Below are 20464 nucleotides of genomic sequence, written 5' to 3' on the forward strand. Positions count from 1 at the left end.
CAGTTACAATGACACTACTTTACAGCTGAAAAAGACATGGATAACTAGAAATTAACACGTCTACAGGACATAACAGACTACACAGATTGCAAAGGCCTCCCAACAGCACTCCTCTTCCTTACTGAGAAGCACAGTGTGCCTTGCTGAGCTTATTTCTAGGGGCAGTAAAGCTCCCAGGCATGTGCAGGGCACGCAGTGCAACTTTGACAGCGTAGTTAGGAGGTGCTGATGAAAGAGGAGAGGCTGGGAGCCCACTGCCTCTCAAATTAGCCCCAGAGCCCTCCGACCTGTCACATGGAAGTGCATAGGCCATCACAGATTGTGTTGCACCGCACTACCAATGTGCATGTATGGAGCTTTGCATGTTTCCAGTGTGCCTTCGTGTGTGGTGCACTGTGCATGGAAAGCACATGTGTTTGGTTGTGAGTACTGCATTGGTACACACACTGTGTTGTTTTTCCTCCTTAATGTAGACCAAAGGTTGTATTAGAGCATAAATTAAAACAGAGCATCTCCCTCATGCTGTCGAGGCTGATCACAGGTTTTTGTGGGACCTCCCACAGTGGCATGGAAAAATGGTCTCCAGCCTCCAACTTAGGTGACCTCCAAATAACTAATTCTTTAAATAGATGCATGTTCCCTTCATTTCTGTATCATGAGAAATAAAAGGTGGATATACTCCCCATGTTTTGCTCAACGAGTAATTAGGTTATTCGTTCATCTTCAAGTCTCTGATTACACTGCGAGCCTTGCAATACCGCAGAGAGACAGACAGTCTGCATTAATGAAAGAGAGAGCTCTCCGCTCTTCTCACCTTCTCTAATCTGTTCTGCATGTGCATTGCTCAGCCTGACACCCTCTCTGCAGATTCAGCTGTTGAGTGTGTTTGTTTAGTGAGGTGGAGGGATATTCATAACCATAAAGCTGTCTTCAGTAGAAAGGCTTTAATCACATTTTTCCCCCCTCCTTATAATGTCTTCTCCCACATTCTCTGACTATTTCACTCAGAGAGGGTGCAACACCCAAAATCTGTGCGCACACACTCAACTTTGGCTGTGGATTATCGAGCTCAACCTGCTCGTCTTCAGAGCTACTTCACTACAAGCTGAATAATACAGAATACACAAACTTACATCTACTCATAGACCTGGCTTGTTCTTGCAGTTTCTCCAGCTGTTCCAGCTGTGTACACACAGGGAATCAAATGCAAAAGGGAGAAAATAAACAAGGGTTCATTCCTCTCTTACCTGAGAGAAGTTTAGCCCGTTGAGGGGGTGACACTGCTCCTCCACCCGCTCCACTGCCCCTGTCGTCTTTCCCATCCTTTCAGCCTCTTGAGCCAAGAACAGGTCCAGCACAGGCGTCCCCCTTGACCGAACGTCCCACTCCGTCAATGAGTTGACCATCAGCATCACCCACACAGGCCGTTTCCTCTCCCAGTTTCCCGCAATGGCGTTGAACAAGTAGTCCGCATACAGGCCTCGGCCACGCTGGTCAGCAGTCATCCAGTGAGGCATCATGTGTTTGACATAGTCCAGGTGACGTTTGAGGCGGCGGTACAAGTCTCGAGGTAGCAGGGTCTGCAGGTTTTCCCCATGGGGGAGCAGCTGGCAGCTGGTCAGCTTGGAGATGGTCAGAGGGTCGGTCAGGTCCAGCTCAAAGAAAACATTGCGGCTGTTGTGGAAAGCCTGCTTGGACCTGTCGGGGATGAAGTCCCATACTCGAGTGTAGGGCACGTGGATGGTACCAAATAAGTAAGAAGGGGTGTGAGGAGGAGCACGCTTTACTCTCCACAGGAAAGAGTTCATGTCATTTTGCTGTTGAAGAGGCATAGGAAGGAGGGAGGGAAAGAAAATAAGAGAGGGAGGGAAAGATTTGGAGAGCAAAAGGAAACAAAAATACAGGAACCATCATGTTAGAGCAATAAAAATTTGCCTGAAAACTATAGTTGACACTTTTTTCCTCTATTGTGGTTTACTGGCTCATAGGCTCGGGTCAACAAGTTAAAGATTGAAATACCATTTTGAGATGACTGCAGGGGAAGTATGAAGTCCATTCAGGTCACAGTGGAGCTGCGAGGGCTCACTGCTCTGGTGCAGGCAGCGGGTTTACAGAGGGGCCTTCTGGGCTGTTAACAAACCCCCGTGTATTGTTGAGGTGCATACCTCAGTTGCCAAAGCCTCTTTCAGCCTGGGAAGCATTTTGAAGGCTGCAGTGCAAATATACTGCAGTGGAGCTCATAAAAGCCAAAAGCTGAAAGAAACCTGCTTTCTGTTCTGACCCCACTGTGATAATTTTGTTTGTGAAATTTTTTACACCAGGCAGGGAGATCTGGGTGCTGACAGCCTTAAGTATGGCACGGTTTTTGTCCTCCAGGTTTATATTACAGGAAGTGTTTGTCTACTGTGGTTATCTTTATACAAAACAATGTCACAATGGAAATAAAATAATAACAGCCACACTAAATGAGCATAAGGCCTGTATTGCATTAAAAATATGTTTCTTGTTAAGTGCTCTGCAAATGTGCTGTGCATGTGCTATAACTTTGATGTTGGCATTATTCAAATATGAAAAAAAAAAAGAATTAGCTTCTATAAACAATATCAAACCTCTGGCTTCTGAGACACAGTGTAATCAAGCATTTGAGGGATGAAACCTATTACTGTAAAATAAAGTTATTCTTAGAAAATGTTTACTTCTAAAATTTAATCAAGATTTCCTTCAGCTGGGTTCCAATTATATTGCAGGCTGCCAACGCTGCCTTTGTCACATAAAACTTTTCAATCGGCTGCCAGTCGGCGAGTGAAGTGGTCTTGCGGGATGTTCTGTTATCATCACAATTAACTGCAATGAACGTGCAGTAATTTCTGGCACAATCTCCTGCTTGACAAAATAAATCGAAAGTGCTATATTTAATTTCAGAGCAGGGTTTCTTCTTCGCAGATACACTGAAATGTTTACACAGTTTGTTTCTTGGTTTCTAACTTGATTTTCACATTGGCAGGATGCAACCGACGCTCTGTAGACTAACGGGAAAGGTTTGGACGGCATAAGATGCATTAGTGCATTCTCCAGCATATTTTTGAGACACGGAAACTTGAAGAGCGGAACTTTTTTTATTTCCATGTGCAGCATTTTATCTTTCGTTAACTAGTAACTGCACGCTTTTTAGGCCTACCTCATAAACGAAGACTTTTTGACATGGAAAGTGCGGTCGTGCTCTGAGGAGAGGCGAGATCCCCTCTGCTGAAGCTGCATGGACTTTTTCTGGAGAGCCCTGACGCGCAGGGCTCCGTTTTATGAGGGTAATTACTCCTAACAGAAAACAGAGACCACTGTACTGACGCATTACAAATCACATGAAGCGAAGGAGCACGAAGTCTTCAGTGATCTCTGACAACAGATCCGTTATCCGCATATAGGACATAATGCACTAATGAAACAAAAGCCTGTGATCTCTGAACGACTCCCTAATGAGATTCGCGCAAAACCGCCAAGTGTCATATTTTAAACTGAGGGGTTTTTTTGCAGAAGGGAAGCGTGTTGGATGTGATGTCTGCAGTCATGATTTTGATTAACTTTTTTTTCTTCATGTCGTGGGTGCATTCACATCGGGAGGCAGACAGACAGGCTGGATGCTCTGCACGGCTGCACCTCCTCACGGTAAGAGTTCAAGCCACGTTCATCATTTTACCAATATGCCCGATGTTTTAATGGGCCGTGTGTTGCGCTGAAACATGAGCGTGTCTGAAAAGGTCAAGGAAACTCTTTACAGATAAAGTGAAGTCACCCTTGGGTGTTCCCCACTTGCGTTTGTCACATAAACAGCCATAAAGTTGGCGAGCGGTAAAAATGTTCTCTTGGCAACTGCTTTCATTTCTGAGGGCCGATCTCTTCTGTAACCTCGTTATTTTTTGAGCCAGGTCAGAAATAGGTCTAGCGGATTTACACATGCGTGAAGATAATAATAACGCAATGTTTAATCACTGAAATGTAATGCTATTTAATGCTAATAGTACAGAAAATGCAGTATTGTTTTTATTATGATTATTATTAATAATATTATAGACGGTAATTATCAGGCAGCCCATATTAATCATGCACTTAGCCTACAACTTCCCAAATTCATCCCAGCTTTTTGTTTAATCATTGGTTCATCTCATTGCACAAAGTTTATTTGTTAATAATAAAAATGATTCCAATTTTTAAAAGACCGTAACCATTGACCTTACTGTAGAGCTGATGAATGGTTGCCTACAAGATGGAGTGTGATTGTGGCGTCCTGTCATAAAGTTATACCCCCAAATTAAATAAATAACCTACAATAAAATAATAAAGTCAAGTTTCTCTTTTATTTCTCCAACTAAGTCATCAACAAAAAACAGTTTTGACAACAAGTGTCACCATGTTAACTTCTATAGGCTGAATAACAAAGTTGTCAGACAGGGAACAATCTTATCATATGCGGGTTCGGATGCGCGTCTGCTTCGGGAGAAATCTTGTTGCCATTGACTTGATAAAGTGCCCCAACACGACTCACCGATTTTGGTGCGTCACATTGCCTCGGTCTGTCCGGTCGGTGTGCGCCCCAGGGTGCCACAGTGTGCAGGAGCGCGCTCAGGAAGACCCAGCTGAATCCCGGCAGACAGACCATCGTGTCTAGGTGACAGGACACTTCTGACAGTCAGCTCTCCGAGACTTTATATGTCTCTCCTATATACTTTCTTTTTACTGCTCTGTCTCCGTCTGCTTTGAAATATTAAAAAAAAAGTACCGGTGGCCTCTTGGCTCACATGTGCCGCTTGGCTGGAGGACCATTCCGCCCCTTCGCCATTCCAGCGGCTCAGCTTAGTCGTTTCTGTCTGACACTTTTTCTGTCTCCTATAACTCGGCGAAGTTCCGAAGCAGGAGCTGAAAACTCTATGGAGAATATCCGCGGTGCGCTCCGAAAGTTTGGAGCGTCTTGACTGGGAGAGAGGGAGGTGGGACGATTTGAGTACCCCCCCTACCCCACCCTAAATACACACACTCCTGCTTCTTTTAAGAGGAGAGAGCGCAGGTTCAGAGAGGGATGTTTTGCGTGTCCTCAAGACAGAACCAATGAGAGTGGGGAACGTTTTTATAATGTTCTAAAAAAAAGTCCCGTAGTGTGAGTTTGGACATTGCCTCATTCAGGTTAGTCATTTTCCTATCCTATGGCATCACTATGATGCAGTATTTCATAGTAACGCCCAATAGTGAGTTTTTATGGTTGCTTACTATTTTTGATCTTCCCAGGTATCATATCTTATTTTACAGTTATTTTTTAATGAAACTAATAAAGCAATCAATACATTTATACTAGACATGTTTATCTTGATGGTATATATTTTATATTCCATTCCTGCAGGGTTTTATGTGATATTGTTTGTTAAACTCTTGTAACCTCAGGATGTTTAAAGTGATGTCTTTCAGACAAACAAAAACCTTCTTTATCTAGGGCTTTCAGCTTCATCTCACAGTCTTCTTCTGCAGACGGAACGCCTGATGTCTAACCCCTATCTTGTGTTTTCTTGCATAAATCTCACCATCGTGCTGTGACATTTGTGTGATATTTTTCTAAAATGTACAGTATAAGTGTGTTTTTGTAGCTCATGTGTCACCAAAAATGCAGAGCCAGGAAATCAGGTGGCGCACACACAGAGTTTTGTTTGGTTTGGTTTTTCAACAGAGTCATTCCAAAGATGTAAATGAACAATATTTCATATGTTGTCATGTGCTTCCTCTTCAGGAGGATTACATTTATCTATGTCCTTCTGTGTTTGACAACCCTGCAGCAATACGTTTGTGCATTGAGGGTCTTGTCGCAGCAGAGAGCTTCAGAACTTATGTGCGTGATTAATGCTCACAAATAAACAGGTCCAAGTAAAGATAACTGTGAGATGTGTTTTATTTATTTTTAGTGCAGCGCTCTTCTTGAGATGTATTAGTCACGATGTGGAGCAGACGGTTCTGAAATAAACGCTCGTGTTGAGAGAAAGTGGCCCCTCTCTGTGCTGGCCGCGATGTCAGCGCTTCACTACTCTGCTATGACCTCAGTTATTGTCCAAGTGGCAGACTGTGTGACAGAGTCAAGTAGTGGGAAATTTATCATGGAGTCCCCTCAAACAAGTCGCACCGGGCCCCTCCCTGCAGGGCAATGGCAGACAGACCTCGGACAAGCAACTCTTTGTCCTCGGCCATGTTCTCCCCTCCTTTCCACTCCTCTTCTCACCACTCCGCGCTCACTTCTGTTACTGGGCAGCTTTGTTAGCGCCCGACTGTCCCCGTACGCTCCTTGTATTTTCCATTCAGATGAGGCAGATTGGGCGTTTCTGCTGAGCGTCTTTGATCAGCTTGTCATTTAACACAGTTCCACATTGTAAAACTGTGACCCCTCTGCCCTGTGACCCTGTGACTTATTTTATTGGGCACCATTCATCAAGCTTTTACAATATGAAAGGCTGAAAAGTCAATATTTCTTTGTCTTATATATCTGCACAATGGGCTGCTTGAACGCAGCCTCAGAAGTTTTTAGACTCATGAAGGTAGCAAATAATGGAATAACACAATAGATGTTGATCTAATCTAATCTTTTTATTCTTGCTACTCGGTTTCTCCTATTTGTGGCTCTTGCTCTGAGACAGGTGTGGGATTTCAGTTAGCGGTTTTATCTGCTCTAATATGTCCACCTGTGGACTCAGGTACTTGCTTTAACCACACCTTGCAGAGTGCTTCTCTTTGAAGGAGCTTTTCACATTCTTGGCTGGTTAGAAGAGGGCTTATGAGCGGCTGGGTGCAGGAGATTCCTGGACGGGGGCCAGCGCTTACAGCATAGTGCACATATAGCCGGGGACGAAAGAAGACTTTAAAGTTAATGTTCTGTTAGCAGACCGCAGAAACGTTCACTTACAGGCCGCACATCTGGGGAGGCGTTAGAGAAGAAAAGGTATAGGCAGGAGAGGGGTTGTGTCAAAGAGACCCCATTCCAATCTGAAACCCTGCCATTACTGATGCTTTCCGCCACTTTTATTGACTTTACATATTTTTCTTGTGTCCATCATACAGACTGTTTGTCTGATGTGCAGAAGTCCTGCCACAAAACCCCAACATTTATTCACTGTCTCTTCTTAAGCATCCTTACTTCGTCTATTAGTATGTAATGATAGAGGTACTACTTCAATTACAACTACTACCACTGCTGCTGCACCACATGAAAAGGAAATATGAACTGTTACAGAGAAGCGTAACCCAGGCTGGATGTGTATGTGCAAGCGGTTTTTTTTATCTTGTACACAGAGACCCCTAGTGGTTTGAGGAAGAATTAAAATTACACACAGTGTGTACAAAGTTGAGGACAGGGAGAGATGGTTGACCTGAGGGAAGAAAGATAGTGGTTCAAAGAAAATGTGAGTGTGATGGATATGAATGAGTGGCTCATAGCTTCAGGCAGCCATACTTCAGACTGTCAGACTCTCTGTCAGACTGACTGTGAAGGCCACACTGAGCTCTCTCTCTCTGTCTGTTGTCTCTGCTCTCAGCTGGACTACACACACACACATAGACACACACTCCCTCACCATCTCCACTCGTCTCTTGCTCGGACTCCAATATCCTCTGTCCTGCTTTGAAGATGTCAAGGAATAATATTGACTGAGTCTCTGGTAAAATGTTATTGTGGTTTCCCTTTCCGGACATCCTGGGGAAAAGGGGGGTAGAGGTGGTAGAGAATGAGGAGGGTAATGTTATGGGGTGGAAAATGTCAAAGAATGTCAGAAGGGGGTTCAAAATGAATCTATCTGAGACAGGTAGAGATAAGTGGGAGTAAACTAAAGTGGCCAAAGTCTGAATCTCTTGAGCGTACGTTCAGTTTGTGTGTGAGACTTTCACTCAATGTTTGTGGAAGAAGTACACGCTGATTAAGATGGTGTTTAGTGGCAACAGGTCTGTATTAAGTTGTTGTCTCCATATTCTCTGAAGTGACGTCCCCTGTGGTGTGTCAACACATGCAGTGGATGGCTATCTGTCTATTGTCATCATCCAGAATGAGCAAAAGCAGGAGGGGAAAGATGAGAGGAAGAGATAAAGTGACAGGGGTCATGGTCAGGGTTGTTTTCCTGGAAGCACTGTCTCAAATGTTTTATTCATTTTACCCATTGTTTTGGGGTAAAGTTATTTGCAGTAAGTGATGAGAGTAATTCAGTTTAATCAGATAAGAGGGGGCAACGGGGCACTTTATCATTTTAGAATGTGAAATTTTAACAACAAGCCAATGAGCACAAATGTATCTCCATAGCAGCAGCTGCAAGACTTTCATTTACAACAAATCCAACAGCAGCAGGTCTTGTATTTGAACTTTTCTTTTGTATTTTACTTACATTATATTCAGACATCCTATGAGCTCCTTACTGTGCATGTATCCAAGTGTACACATTTTAATTTCACGTGACATAAGAATGGATGTATGTATCTCAGCCATGTTCCTACAAACAGAACATAAAAGATGATATGTATTGCAGAGCTGTAGACACCGACAGATGATAAATGAAAGGAATAGTTCAACATTTTGAGAAATACGTTTTCTGGCAGAGAGTTAGATAAAAATTATACTACATATCAAATCTGTCTGTAAGGATACAGCCAGCTTACATGGCTAGCTTAGATTAGCACAAAGACTGGAAATGGGGTAACAGCTACTCTGGCTAATTCTTACACTTCAGATTTTGCATGCATTGAATAAACAAGACATAACGTTTTGGTTAGTGAACTTCAGAACTTCCGCCTGTTTCCAGTATTAGTATTTAATGGCCAGACATGAGTAGTATCCACCATTTCATCTAACTTGGCAAGACTGCAAATGTTCATCCCAAAATGTTGCATCAAAGAAAAAACGGAATAAAATCATCATCTCAACCCAATGAAAGACCTGTGGTAAATTTTGGACCGACATGTTAGACAGCACTCTCCACCACCATCATCAAAACACCAAATGAGGGAATATCTTTTTGGAAGCAGGGATCCAGAGACTTTGAGAATCTATATAAAGGAGCATTGAGATTGTTCTGGAGGCTTGGGGTGGCCAAACACCTCTCTAACACACTTACTCATTCACATATACACCACTTTATATTGAGATTTTCATTAATATGTCAGCCACCTGTAGATGACTTTCTAGTTAAAGGTAAAGGCCTGTCTTGTGAGTCACAAACATGCTACTACCAGCTCCGTTGAGATGGCGTCTGATATTGTAGTCAATTTTGTTTGATATCGTTGTGTTTTATTTTTGTTCTTTTAGCACAAATACACACATACTTACTGACTCTCTTCACAGAGGTCCCAATCTTGTATTTGTTTTCTCACATCAAAGGTTTGGCTGGTAAAGTCACCCCATGATGTATTGTGTTCTGTCCCGCTGATCATTGGCATTGTGAGTAATTGCATCATCCATATCGGGAACCCCCATGCTGTCTTCTCTGTCATTCTGTCCCATTTACCCCAGAGAGTCATAGCAGGGGAGGTGGAAGAGTGAAAAGACCCCTGCTGCTGTCCAGCAGACCTACCTTCTGGCTATTCGAATGGTAAATGAATAAGAAATGGGGGAACAATGATGTATCCCCTCTTGTCATTTCAACAACCATAGTGACACTGCTGCAAATCTCAGCACTGGACAATAGGTGTATTCATATCATAATATTATGGAAATGCAATATCGCTAATGTTAGTCTGTATAATGCTTTTGGTGTTCATTGTCAATGTCTTGTTTGTGGTTTATCCAAGCAGGGGTTCAACAGAGGCTGCCAGTGCCAAATAAGGCCTTATGCGTTGACTTGGGAGCACAGTATAAACAGCATGTGTTATGATACCATTAAATCAAAGCCTCTGGTCTGCGCTGGTGTGCAGGAACCACACATGAATTCCAGCCTGAAAGATCAGATGAGCTCTTCTTTAAGTCGACAAAAATCTGGATTTGGACTTGACCTTCTTTTGAAGACGGTCATCTGCTCTAATGAGGTTCTTTGAAGATTATCTTATTCTCCAAGGTGCTTTTATGCCACATGTATAGTAAATTCATGGCATCAAAGCTCCCCTTGGTAAAGAGATATCATGCTTAACGATCAACAGAGATGGGGAAGCATTGCTTTAACCACTGTCTGACCACATTGTTTTTGTACACGGTGTTCTTCCTTGCTCGTGTAATGTGAGTTTAGAGAAAGCAAAGCCTGGCCCTGTGGCTGAGTCAGTGCAGCCTCTGCTTGGATATAGAAAGTTCAGTTTGGTGACAGTGAAACCTGTTTATCCTGCGTTTATTCAAGGTTTATTTGGTGTATGTCTAGCACTTCTTTGTCTGTGGTGGTATTGTCTCCTGGCTGCTGTGGCCTATGTTGGATGTGACTGTGTTTGAGGGGGTGGGCTTAGTCATAGGCTGTCTTAGGCTTTGTTTAGCCACATCTGTGAAGCCAGGTGTCTAAAATACCACACAGCGTGTGCCTGCATTTTGGCAAATAAGCAGCAAAAAATGGCCACTGTCTCTGGATTGAAATCTGTGGCTGTTTTGGAGGGACATGTGGCTTGAATATGTTGTTGGAAGTATAAAAACACTTCAAATGCATGACCTGTATATTGGCTTCCTATGGGTCAGTGTAGCAAAGGCCTGTGGTTAAAAATCACAGAAATAGGCAGAGGAAGGCAAACATCTTGACTGTTTGGTATGTCAAAGAGAACCATATGATGCCTTTGCAAGCACTTCGATCTCTGTGATTAATAATACTGGACTTCAGCAGTGAGGTCAGAACCAGTGTAAGGCTGTGGGAGAGAGGGGCTGAATAATGTGAAAGACCCTTTTTTCCCTCCATTATACATGTAATGTTGTTTTGGTAAGACAATATGACATTTCATGCTTCCTCTCCATCATCTGCTCTTTTGTGCGTCTCTGTGTCTTTCTCCCCCCACATCTCCTTTGGTTTTCGGCTCTGTTTATTTTCAAGATCAATGCGCGGTTCTGTAACACTTGGCTGGTCTGCTCTCTCAAACCCGAAGACTTAAGTTCATGTGTCAGTGTGGATATACATTCATCTAAATATGAGACATGTAGGGGAGGAGAGAGAGAGGGAGAAGAGGAAAATTACAAGAGAAGAGACACAGTAATGTGGTGATGGAAAGCAATTGATGTAAAGAGACACAGGAATGCCAGAGAAGGAGATGATTAGGTCTGATTGATGACTCTTTATTGATACAACGCAGACATAATTTATTGCTTTAAAGGCAATATTTCAAGTGTGTAGAATTAATGGTTTGTACAAAGAAGGCAGAGGAGGAGGAGATGGGAGCTTTCAAGATCTGTCTCAGTAATAATAACCTGGCTGTGGAGTCTGATAAACACACAGTCGGCACATAGACAGCAACACAGGCACACACATTATGTACACACACTCCAGACTTCTTTCTGCTCTCTGGGCATCGCTCCTACAGCTACTCTTCATTCACACATAGAGCTGTTCTCGTGCTTGACAGGGAGCAGAGGAGCTGTCAACAGGCCTGCAGCCTGTCAAGAATCAGGCTGCGCTACCACACTATACAGCTACACACACACACACACACACACACACACTGATATAAACACAGCCATACATGCACAGGCTGTTGAAACATGTCAAACAGCACGGCTTCTATGACAAAATACACACAAACACACAAGCACAGTAGGTCAAGAGACACGCATTAAACAGTGTGGCTTGTATGACTGAACCGAAGGAACTGTAACACACACACACACACAGAACAGAAACACACTAAACAGCATGACCCTCATGACTGAATACACAAACACACACGCAGAAACAGTCTGCCCAGGAAAGGTCTAGAAAGGTAATTTTCCACTGATCCTGAACATGTGTCAAGGTTTATACTGTAATCTACTGTAAGAGACTGAAAAAAGAAAATACACCAACGTTGCCTCTCCTGTCTATTTATTTACAGTCTTGCCTGGAGCTCTGTTTGGTCTGCCACAGGACGTGTGTACTGTGCTGCCGTGTGTGTATGATATCATTAGCCACTGACAATGCATTACCTTAGTATTAACTACTTCCCTGCATTAGGCAGATAATCATTAAACATTGTCTTAGATTGGCTCTCACAACATTACTCTCTTATAATGTGAGGATTTCCCCGGTGTAAACGTGCTTAAGCAAACCAAACGGAGAGCAAAGTTCAGTTTCTTGTGGCTCAAGTGCAACCCATCAATAACATCATGATGACAGCCTCCAGTCTCCGCCTGGCTGCGTAGAAGATGAATTACAGCCTGAATCTGACAGAGCTCTGATGTTCAGTTCCAGGTGGAGGGCATATTGAGAGCTTTAATGCCCCACCAGAGAAGCTAGTTAGCGGCAATACAGATGCACATACAAATGGTATCAGTAGACACATGCTGTATATAAAGATATATATGTACTGTAACCAGCTTTTGCACTTCTTCTGTACGTAAAGTACTATATAGCAATAGCAGTGATGCTTGAACAAGTGCTGGTTACATTTAATTACCAGTATTTTCAACAAGACTAAAAGTCAACAGCTACGCTAGAAGCTCTGTGAGACTGTATTTGAGCTAAATGCTAATATCAGTATGCTAATATGCTCACAATGACAATCCTGATGTACCTGTTTGGCAGGTATTGTAGGTACCTGATCCATACTGCCTGCCGGATCCCTTTATGCACATGCACAAAAGTGGTCCTGTCAGTCAAAGAAGGTTAAGGAAATGTGCCTGTTCACAATTACTAGTGTGTTGTTGTCTGTTAGGGCATCAAATACCAACGTTTTCAGAAAGGCTCACAAAGCGTTATTTGATGCTAAAGGTACCCTTCAGGGTCAGTATGAGACACCACCGGGTGCGTGTGTATTAGATGCCCTGTCTAGACCGGAAGCGCTAGTAGCAAGCTAGGTAGCTAGCTATGTTAGTATAAAAGGCGCTGACAAATCACAGGGGTGTGTGCCTAAACCTAAGTCAGCGATTGTATGCATGTCGACCTTCTAACCCAACAGCTGCGCTGATGTGCTAGCAGCTGGGGTTAGCCTCCTTTGTGTTGCTACATTGATAGCTTGTTGTCATTGTTAGAAATTAAAAATGTACTGTTGAATAAGGTTTTTCATATCTAAAGAATATTCCTATTACATCATAGTAAAAAGTTTCATCTCCAGTAATTACAAAACATTTTGTTATCTTGATTTGAAAGATTTAGTTGGATCATTTTGATGCAGATTTGCGGTAACCTTGAGTGACAGAACCTCTTTTGCGCATGTGCAGAACAGATCCGGCAGGCAGTATGGCTTGGGCACTGACAGGTATTATTGTTTACTATGTTCACCATCTTAGTTTAGCATATTAGCATGCCAACATTTGCTAAATGTAAATGTAGCGCAAAACACAAAGTACAACTGAGCTGGTGGGAATGTTGGTAGTTTTGCGGCTATTGGCAAATGGCAATATAAGATTTGGTCCTGATGATGGTGCTTTATGCAAAGTTAAGAGATCACCTAATGTCTAGTTCAGACTACATCACTTTCAACGTCATTTAGTTTAGTTTGCCATATATGAAGCTCTCCCTCATTTGAATTGAAGGACCTGTTATCAGTAAATTGATGTGACTTTTATATTACTCTACTTTCGATACATCTTTTGTGTAACATAATGAATACTTTTTCAGAACCATCATTTGTGATGAGACCACTGTTCTCTTACTGTGTTCCAAACTGAACCTGCTGACAGACATGTACAGTTCAGACCAGACATGAGAGGTAATACAAAAGGAGACTTTAGCAGTGACCGTGCTGACCACTGTGGCTATACAGAGGCCTGGTGAGCGCAGCCTGGTTGGACAGTTGAGGGTTAAAACATACATTGCACTCTGGAGAGTTCAGAACTCTGTAGCTGACTCAGCGAGACAGTCGTTTGATTTATGAGCCGGAGCTGAGCCTAGTGCAGTCTACTGGTCGAGGCACGCCACCATGATTGAAAGTCTCATCCAAGCCTATGGACCGGCCACTCACTCACCACAGTGCACATACCCAGAGATAACTGTGTTCTGTTTTGATATTGTAGGGTCTCAAATGAAGCGGACAGAGTAGTATTTAAAAAGTAATTTGAGTACACAGGATACAGAGTCTACTGTTCTTGTAAGGGGCATTTGAATTTTTGATCTCTCTCCTAAGTTTCTCCCAACATCAACTTTGTTTTAACATCAATTTCAAATAAGCTAATATAGTCAGTAAGTTGGAGAAATTCTGTCAACTCAGCCTCCTAAATTACGCAGTGATTACATCTGGCCTTGCACACTTAGCAGAAAGATCAAGTCTCGGTTCAGTAAGTCTCGGTTCAGTAAACAGTAAGACATGCATACATTTTTAGCCATGCTAACTGTTAATGTGCAAATGTGAAATGTTAACCTATAGGTCGGTCTGTTAGTTGGTTGTTTGGCTCACTATTTTGGTCCAGACTGAAATATCTTAACAAACACTGTATAGATTGCTATGACATTAGGTACAGAGACTTTTATGGTCCCCAGAGGATGAAAGATGCTGACTTTGGTGGTCCTTTGACTTTTTTCATAGTGCCACCATGAGGTTCACATTTGTAGTTTTGAGTGAAATGTGTCGACAACTATTGGGTAAAATTTGGTTTGGACATTCGTATTCTCCTTAGGATGAATTTTATCACTTTGGTGACCCCCAAACTTGTCCTCTAGCACCATCATTAGGTAAATATTAGGTGTTGATGTGGTCTTGTGGCTCATGTGTTGATTGAGTCGGTGGATTTCCATCCTTCAACTAGTAGAACACAGAGGGTTCTACAGTGCAGTGTTCTGTGTCGGCGTTTCAGTCCCCTGGGTTTTCCAGAGGTCAGGGGTCAGTCGGTAGTGGGGGACAGTGTGTTCTTGCTCTCGTTTACCATTTCTGCCATCTATTTCATATGATGTGAACATGGCATAAGTACAGCCTCACAGAGCTGCTAATATGGCTCTTAAGCATTTTTACACTGTTCCTGAAACTGGTAGCATTTCATTTTATACCATATAAATGCGACGCTGTTAAGCTGCTGGTATGAGATCCTGGATCCCACTGCTCCTAAATAATAAAGCATAAAGCACCATCCCCAGAACATATCTTGATGCTCACCCTCATCTCCTGAGTGAGCTTGTGAAACATTGTGTTTGGTTGTGTTGGGGGCCGGTCTTAACTGGAGGCAGCCAGCAGTGTCTTAGCCAGGTATCTAGCAGCATACAGTGATTGTGTCTCAGAAGATTGTAAATGGTGAGTGGCATGTTGTCAGCCATGTGGTTTTGCAGACAGAAGAGGGAGATAACAATATTTGGTTGATGCAGGCTACAGCAAACCACTCACACTGCAAACAGCCCAAAACAAAACAAAATATTTTGCAACACCAGTTACCAAAATGAGCTTCCTGTTGTGGAGTCAGTGGTTAGAACCTCATGACTAATTTGTGCCAATACTGTCTGATTCCGTTCCAAAGCTTTGTATGATTTTTTACTTATTAAAGCAATAATTACGGAACAATTTCCTAAATCTGGATCACACACGAATGTTCGAAGAACAAATAATATTGAAAGCGAGAGACTGTTTACATGGTTAAAATGAATTTGGATTAACAATAAGTACGTCACTCACTGGAAAATATTTATAATCACTATCATTAATCACTTTACAGTCCAAAATTATATTCATTTGACATTTGTTTTATTATTCTGTCCTCAATTCAACCACATAAAAATGCAAATTCTCTTGGTCTCGCTGATCGTTCAGTCGAATGTACCATACATCTTAACTTCTCATCTCTGCTCTTGCCGTTCACATCCTCTATGTGTTGTAACATCAAACGTTACACATAAAAGTCTCTCTGCTTCCCTGGAAAGAGTTTTAAAATGTGTTTCTCATTTCATGCTATTATCATATCACTGGACATGTCCACATGTAACTTTTGTTTGGAAGACTGTGGATTCAGAGAGTAAATGAGCCACAGAGTCGGTAATTTGAGCTCTAATCCCGCCGTAAGCCCTGATGGAGACTCAACTGTTTACTGGAAACATTTCCAAAGCCAGACATCATTCGAGGGAAGGAAAGTGAAGAAGATGTCGATTAAAATGACAGAATAATCCTAGAGTTCCTGTTTGCCTTGGCTTTGTTGGTTGCTATGACAATGGTGTGTGTGTGTGAGCGGGAGATAAATAGAGAGAGAGGAGCTGTAGAGATAGATGAAGAGAGTGAGTTTCTGGTGTAAAGGGGAAAGAAAATGTGGCGTTGAAAGTCACACAATCAAAGGTTTCTGTCTCTTGAGTGTGTGAGTTTTTGCTTATGTAGCGCTGTCAAAGTAGTAAAGGAAGGAAAAACTGATGAAAGGTTCCTGTCATGAATCTGCTATAGTTGGTTATCATAAAAGACTGCACCATTTTTAGATACAGTAAACAAGTGGGAGCCAAGCTGGTGTATTGTCTCACTGCGGTGTCAAACACAATCATGTGAACTATTGTATTCTTTTTTCATAGTATAGTTGATGAGGGTAATCAAAATGTTAAAGCATATATTTTAACTTCCATCAAAAATAAAGTTAAGCAAATAAAAAATAGAAAAATATACTTTTAGAATGCTTTTTCTAATTATACAAAGGAAATGTGAAATCCAAAAACTTCATTGAGACTACCAGAAATAAAGGATTTATGATTGAATTGCATCACTGCATTTGTCTGAAAAATTTCAAGAAATAGAAAATATGTATAATTTAAGGGGGCAGCTCTATTTTGCATTCATGTTTGAAGTAATGTTGGCTAAAGGAAATTTTCAAAACTAATTTAGCCAAATTTGGATCAAATACAGATGATTCAGTCCACTGGCAGTTAAACCCATTTCAAAGGAAGTGAGGTTTTAAGATTAAATATTACATTTTAAGAACTTCTGGATTGCAGTATATCCTCAGAGAGAACTTTCTGTAAAAGGCTCTGCTGCCTAAATGGAACACAAATGACTGGAGTTGCAGGATTGTAAAAATGAAGAAGTAATCTTTATAATGAAAGCAATGCGGTGGTTTTGAATTACTGCACACTAAATCATTTTTATGCAAAGAAGTAACTCCAGCTCCATCATCACAAAGCTGTGGATGAGCCCTGGGCTCAGACAAGGGCTTATGATTGCATCTTAATGGTTTTAGTGGGAATAGGGTGTCACAGAAAGTATTGGGAGATTAGTGATTAGAAAAATGTCTCCTCTGACCCGTAGGTTTGGAGCGAGCTGCTAATGTGTTCTTAGGAGCGAACCGGAATTCTCTCAGTCCAATTTAAATGGATGTTCTGTCAAACATGCCAGGGCTGAGGTGCTGGAAAATGGACACCTGCTAATGAAATAACTGTAAAACCCAATTGGAGTTGCCATGGTCAAATGTGTGTGTGTGTGTGCGCTATTAAACCCATTATGATGCAATTACCCATGTGTGTGTATGTTACAGTTTGTGGGTGTGTGGTTCTACACAAAGTTTCCCAGTGTTTTCCAGAGCCGGCCTGTTGGCTGTTGCCTGTTTGAATAGAGGCCCCCCCCCTGCAGCGGCTGTGATTTATCAACCAGCCTGCCCCAATCTGCTCCTTGCGGGGCTTCCACGCCCTCCACAAACCTCCTAAACCCACGAGGCCATTCAGCTCTCAGGCAACAGGGTCGTACTGTGGTTAACCATCACGCTTTAAAACAAATATCATAATGATCCATGCTGTGGCTGCTACAGAGGCGGTGGATTTGGATTAGAACCATATTACAACTGGCCGCATTGCAGTACCAGAACCACTCTGCTCAGTGTCTGACCCCTGGCCCAAGCCTCAGACTTGCCACCTAAGCTGAGCCAAGAGCTGCTGCCCTAGCTGTAAACTATCTACTGTACAAACAATGTAGGGCAGATACTGAGATGCAAGTCTGATCAACCTCCACTCCAGTGTCAAATTCCCATCCATAACCTAATTTTAACCTTTGTGAAAACCTGGTTTGAACCTTAGCTTTCCCAAAACCAGTGTCCTGTGATCTCAAGGAACTATGCCAAATCATTCACCATTCAAAACATGTTCTAACAATTACTAGAAGTGTTTAACTTTCTCAAGAAGGTCCATTGATAGCAAGAACGGTTTACCCGAAAGTATTACAGACTGTACCGCTCTGGCACACTGTACTGTGCACCCACACATGGACACAATGAAGCAGCATAATGAAACCATCCATCTTCTTGACACTCAAGGCTAGCATACAGAAGGAGCTTACTGTCTTATAAATCTTTCTCATAACCCCAGCCAGTTTGGTCTGTGCCGTTATTAGGACCCAGATAAAATGCACCATGCTCTCTTTCTCACCCTCTTTCTCTTTGTTTTTTCGTGTTGAGCATGGAGGTCCAACTGAGAGACTTGGCAGGAGATGTAAGGGAGATGAGACAAAGACATGCAGTGGCGGAAAAGGAGATGAAGCGTTTTGAAGTTGTCTTGAGAACCTCCCAAGCATCCCACTCGGGAGCAGACTCCATTTAACCTATAAAACTGGAGACCTCAAGTTCACTTGATTAAGGATCAGCCAGCACACAGAGAAGGCAGTGATGCTTACACAGATTTGCTTTGTGTCAACCAAACCCAAGAACACCATAGTTTTCTTGACTGTGCATGTATGTGTGTATGAGAGAGAGAGATGGAATGAGAGACCAAACTCATAAATAGCATTTATATGTTTAAGTGAGTTTATGTGTTTTACATCTGTGTGTGTGTGTGTGTGTGTGAGATACTGTTGACTAAATCCATAGGTAGCATGCATATATTTGAATTGATTTGTGTGCATGTATTTGAATGTGTGTGAGTATGTTTAAGCTATTTGTAATAACATGTTTTTGTGCATTTCTCTGCACGTGATTGTGTAGACCAAACCCAAGATGAAATGGGGGGTTTGTGTGTGTGTTTGTTTCATATATTCATATGCCTGCAGGTCTGTGAGTGAGTGTGAGATAGCAACGAGCACTCAGTGTTCGGCCAAGGACAACAAGAAGTTCCTTTTGGACAGAGGGGCCAGTCATGAATCAGGTGTGATACCTGCACCCAGCATCAGCAGAACGCCAAACCAAACACACGCAAAAGTGGAGCTGTGCTCCAGCTCAACTTCTCTCTGTGTGGAAGTAATTACTGAGGTGTTGAAGTTGTCACTTTTTCTTTGCTGTTAAAAACACATTAATTTGAATGCTCGCACAGAAACACTATTTCACCGAAGACGTTGACCTCTAAACAGGCTCTGTAGATTTACCAGCTCACCTTTGTGAAGCACTTAAATGTGCATGTACTTGTTTGGCCAATAATGATCACACCAACTCTTTCCAGTTCAGACGACTTCTCCGCATAAGGTTTTGATTTTCTGTTCGTTGTTATATTCTGGTCTCACTTCTGCCATCTGACTGCTGTTCAGCTTCATGAGAGGGTATGACAGTTTCTCAAAATGTAATGAATTAGCTAAAACATTCAGCAAACAAGTTAAAATGAATAATTTTCCTCATATTTTCCAGTCCGCATTGGAGCACTCGCAGCTGTTAAATGCAGCCAAATGCAGTCATGAGAATGAACTCACCATGTTTTTGAAGAGGTTAATTATTCCCAAAGAATCATGACACAAACAAAGATGGCTTCTGGAAATGACAGGTGCTTGTACCCGCTTGGTGACCACAGTTACAGGCAGCTGAGTCAGAAAAACTGTTCACATCAGCCTCCTAGTTGTAATTCCAAGATATTGGGAATTACTCATAGCAATAATATTTCCCACTTGACGAAAAGATCTACACAGGTCAACATTGTGAAAGGCACCATTGCTGGCAACTTCTTCTAAATAAAATCTAATTCTGCTAATTTAAAATGATATATTCTGTATTTGTATACAGTATTTGTTTGAACCTGCATTCACTTGTTAATGTGACTACAATGCAAGCAGTGGGGGTAACCATCTTAGAAAAATGCATGAATGCTCCTGAAAAATAAAACCTGAAGGTTTTCGTATCCCAATGCATGAATGGCATTACTCATCCAGTTGCCATCTTTGTTTAGGTCAAGGAATTATGTTATATCGTTCTTGTGAAACAGATTAGAAACACTTGTTTGTTGTAAATTGAGGGAATATTGTTATACAGGCAGCAGAAAGGAGTCTTTGAAGGTCACGGGATATCTTCAAAAACAGCTTTGTTAAATGACCTGACAAGACTGTTCAAGTTTTCAACTCATTTTTGTTTGGCAAAAACAGTGGCTTATTTCTGTGACTCCAGTGCAATCAGCACTGCATATGCATTTAAAACTGTAAAAATGATGAGTGCCTATACATTTGTATTTGAAAATTTTTACACATTCACTGCATTAAATAATGTGGTTCCAAACCAGGTGCCATTTGTTTC

At 42.0% G+C, this 20464-nt stretch overlaps 1 protein-coding gene and 1 long non-coding RNA gene across 3 annotated transcripts in view; one reads left to right on the forward strand and one right to left on the reverse strand.

Annotated features, from left to right (window-relative positions):
• Positions 1-5019, reverse strand: part of trabd2b (TraB domain containing 2B) — a 67639-nt gene extending 62620 nt beyond the window's left edge. The window contains exons 1-3 of one of the 2 annotated variants that reach the window (XM_038716029.1): positions 4775-5015; positions 4541-4659; positions 1248-1817 (exon numbers count right to left, since the gene is read on the reverse strand). In XM_038716029.1, the coding sequence (XP_038571957.1) occupies positions 1248-1817; positions 4541-4654 (684 nt within the window). In that variant the 5' untranslated portion in view covers positions 4655-4659; positions 4775-5015. Of the gene's footprint in view, positions 1-1247; positions 1818-4540 lie in introns of both variants that reach the window. The other variant, XM_038716030.1, reaches the window with a different exon arrangement.
• Positions 2824-20446, forward strand: LOC119900788. Its single transcript, XR_005444104.1, has 2 exons — positions 2824-3663; positions 19024-20446. It is a non-coding gene; the product is annotated as an uncharacterized LOC119900788 (long non-coding RNA).
• Positions 20447-20464: the final 18 nt, after the last annotated feature.

This window comes from Micropterus salmoides, unplaced genomic scaffold, assembly GCF_014851395.1.
Source record: "Micropterus salmoides isolate LMB-PRFRI ecotype aquatic unplaced genomic scaffold, ASM1485139v1 Ms_hic_scaffold_13, whole genome shotgun sequence".
Classification (NCBI taxonomy): Eukaryota; Metazoa; Chordata; class Actinopteri; order Centrarchiformes; family Centrarchidae; genus Micropterus; species Micropterus salmoides.